This window comes from Raphanus sativus, chromosome 6 (genome assembly GCF_000801105.2).
Source record: "Raphanus sativus cultivar WK10039 chromosome 6, ASM80110v3, whole genome shotgun sequence".
NCBI lineage: Eukaryota > Viridiplantae > Streptophyta > Magnoliopsida > Brassicales > Brassicaceae > Raphanus > Raphanus sativus.
The window spans coordinates 7,605,697-7,608,550 of NC_079516.1; the positions used below are offsets into that span (position 1 = coordinate 7,605,697).

General features: G+C 33.5%; 1 protein-coding gene across 1 annotated transcript; it reads right to left on the reverse strand.

Moving 5' to 3' along the window:
- On the reverse strand, positions 1 to 739 carry LOC130496168 (uncharacterized). Its single transcript, XM_056988016.1, has one exon. It carries the CDS (start codon positions 631 to 633, stop codon positions 295 to 297), a length of 339 nt encoding a protein of 112 aa, XP_056843996.1. The 5' UTR covers positions 634 to 739; the 3' UTR covers positions 1 to 294.
- Between the last annotated feature and the right edge of the window lie 2,115 nt (positions 740 to 2,854).

The window sequence follows — 2,854 nt, forward strand, 5'->3', positions numbered from 1 at the left end:
AAAAATTCATTGTACATAAAAGACTGATCTTTCGACCATATATATAAAATGCCACATTTCATTAACTATTTAGACACAACATGATGACATGTAATAGTTAATTAGTGCTCTAACAAAAACAGAAAGCACCAAACATCCTGGGGAAAAAACAAGGAAAGGAACAAGAAACCAATGTTTCTGATACAACATTGGTTAAAAAGGAGCAATCATGGACAACAAAATAAACAGCCGTCTTGGAAAAGGTAAGAAAAACTAGAGAAGAAACTGAAATCTTAGTTGAATGTATAGATATGATTAGTTCTCAGGAATACTTTCTAACGTAGGCCTCCAGTTTTCATCTTGTTCTTCTTCTTCTTCTTCATAAGCCCTGGAGATGTTTCTGCCACTATCTTTGAGAACATGAGCTAAGTCTTGAATGGAATAGATACCTCTCTTGTGACCCAAGATTTCTCTAAGTTCTCCTTTTGTCACCACTACTTTGATCCTCACCACTTTAGACTCTTTTGGTGTTGATCTTTCATTTCCTCCTTCCTCACCGCTACTCACTTTACCTTCTTCCAATAACTCAACCGGGAGCTCGGGTTCGAGATCTTTTCCAGCAAAGCCATTGTCGTGTATCAGGCAGTTTCCCATTGATATGGCTTCAATTTATGTAGTACATATAAAAAGAGGGAGACATGAAACTATGTGGGTTTGTGTGTATATATACAATTGTGAAGAAGAGAGAGAGAGAGCACATGCAGAGAAGCGATTTATGCGCCGGAGCAATAGCAATGACTAAGCGTGGTCTTAATTTTTATTTTATTGGTGTCGTAATTATTATTTTAGATGTTGTCATAACACGGTCTATATCTTACACAAGTATGCAAACTACATAATCACATAGGTGGATGGTTCTTTGCATGTGTTTTGTCTTTTCACGGTTGCCTTGTGTGAGAACAGAATAATTGTAAATAAATATCGTTTTACTTTGAAATAGCTTGAATAATTAAGTGGAATCAGTATATACAAAGGGACCTGGAGTTGAGGTTCAATTCTCTTTTAATCGCATTGTTCTTTCTTCTGTTAAAAAAAAATAAAAAGTTTCTAAGCCTTGTTTGTTTTGTTGGGTGTTTAAACTTTATACTACTAATTTTCTGAGTTCTATAATATTCTAAAACACAACTTATTACAAAGATGATGAAAAAGGAAAAGAGTGCTAACTAAAAGAGAAACAAACGAAAAATACAACCGAAGAAACCATCCTTAGAAATAGATCTGTGACTTATTATCTGGGATTCGGATCCGATAAACATATCATTTTTAATAAGAAGGGAGAGATAGAAGCCTGTCTTCGATGGACCGATAGACATATCAGTTTTAGTTCACAATAAAGTTATAGGTCGGTTGTAAAATACGTCTTATATAAGAATAAAGTAAATTACTCTGAGTTGTTATATATGGAGCTCCAACGTAAATTTATAGTTCACGTACTAGTTTTAAGTTTTAACATAGCAAAACGACTTCTTCCCTAGCAAGGGGCACTGCCATACTGGTGCTAGTTCACGTACTAGTTCAAGTATAGTTTACCTGGAGCTGTTATTTCTATTGATAAAGATATTTTCCCCTAATGATGGAGGTGTTATTGTCAGGCGAATCTCAATAACTGCGGAGAAAGAATTTAACTAGCATAACCAATTATTATCTCTAGCCGAAAATAACTGTGGACTTCATCCGGGAATTTCTTGCAATAAAAAACATCGATAGTTTTAAATAAGTTGTCCAATCACGTCATGCTTGCCTTAGCATTAATAAACCAGCTCACGAGGTTTTTTTATTCCAGTCAACATTATTGAAGCTAGTTCAACGGCCATCTTGTAATCTCTAACTAGTTCAAATTCCATTTTTCGCTGTCATAATTTAAAATTAACTATCGTGGCTTATACTATATATAGTACTATTATTTAGTTGATTACTTGATATATTTAGGTATTGATGAACTTATAGACATGTGAACGTAGTATGGATTAGGTAGTTTCTTGCAAGGTCACTATTCTTTTCTGAATAATTATTTTCCACTTTGAAAGCCTTAAGTTCAAAAAAAAAAATTTATTTTTCACTTCATGAATTTTGGGACCAAACAAAATTAATGAAAATTACGAGACCTTGTCAATTTTAATGCAATTTATAGTAAGTCATCTTGGCCTTCAATAATCCAGTTGTCCACTATTCATATTTTGAGAATTTAAAATCTTGAAGGAAGCTGCCACTATTTGAAAGGTTACGATGTATATTTTATATAAATATCAGATTAGCCATAGGTAATACATATGAAGGCTTTAATCACATCTCTCTCTACACAACACAACATCACAACAAATCCAGGTCCGGCATAACTTAATTTATGATTTGGTCTAAGTTTATGATTTTAAGACCAAATCAAATCGTTTTCAAGAAAGACCAAATCAAACCCAATTATAACCACCGATCTCCATTTCCATATTAGACCCCTTTTTATTAATGAATGAAATCAAATGTCATGCGCTTACAAAGATTATAAACTCGAAAATTACCAAATACCTCCATGTGCATTTGTTAATTTTTTCTCGTCAGAACATTGATTGTCGACGTATGTTGTGATTTTTGATGGGCCGAGACGCGGAAAAATAGAGGCCTAGACGCGGAAAAGAGCTGACAATTTGTAAAGGGTTGTCTTCCACATGGGAGTAGGTCAATTTCACAATAATTTTCATAGCACTTAGGTCAATGCATGTGAAAAATGCATCGTATATATACATATTTTCTGACGAATTACATAGAGCTGTTGTATTATAAACTTATAATTAAACATGTCAAATTTATGAAACTAAACAAA

What these genes read in the sequence shown, in the direction of transcription:
- LOC130496168 (XM_056988016.1), bottom strand. Translation starts at nt 633, where the DNA reads ATGGGAAACTGCCTGATACACGACAATGGCTTTGCTGGAAAAGATCTC.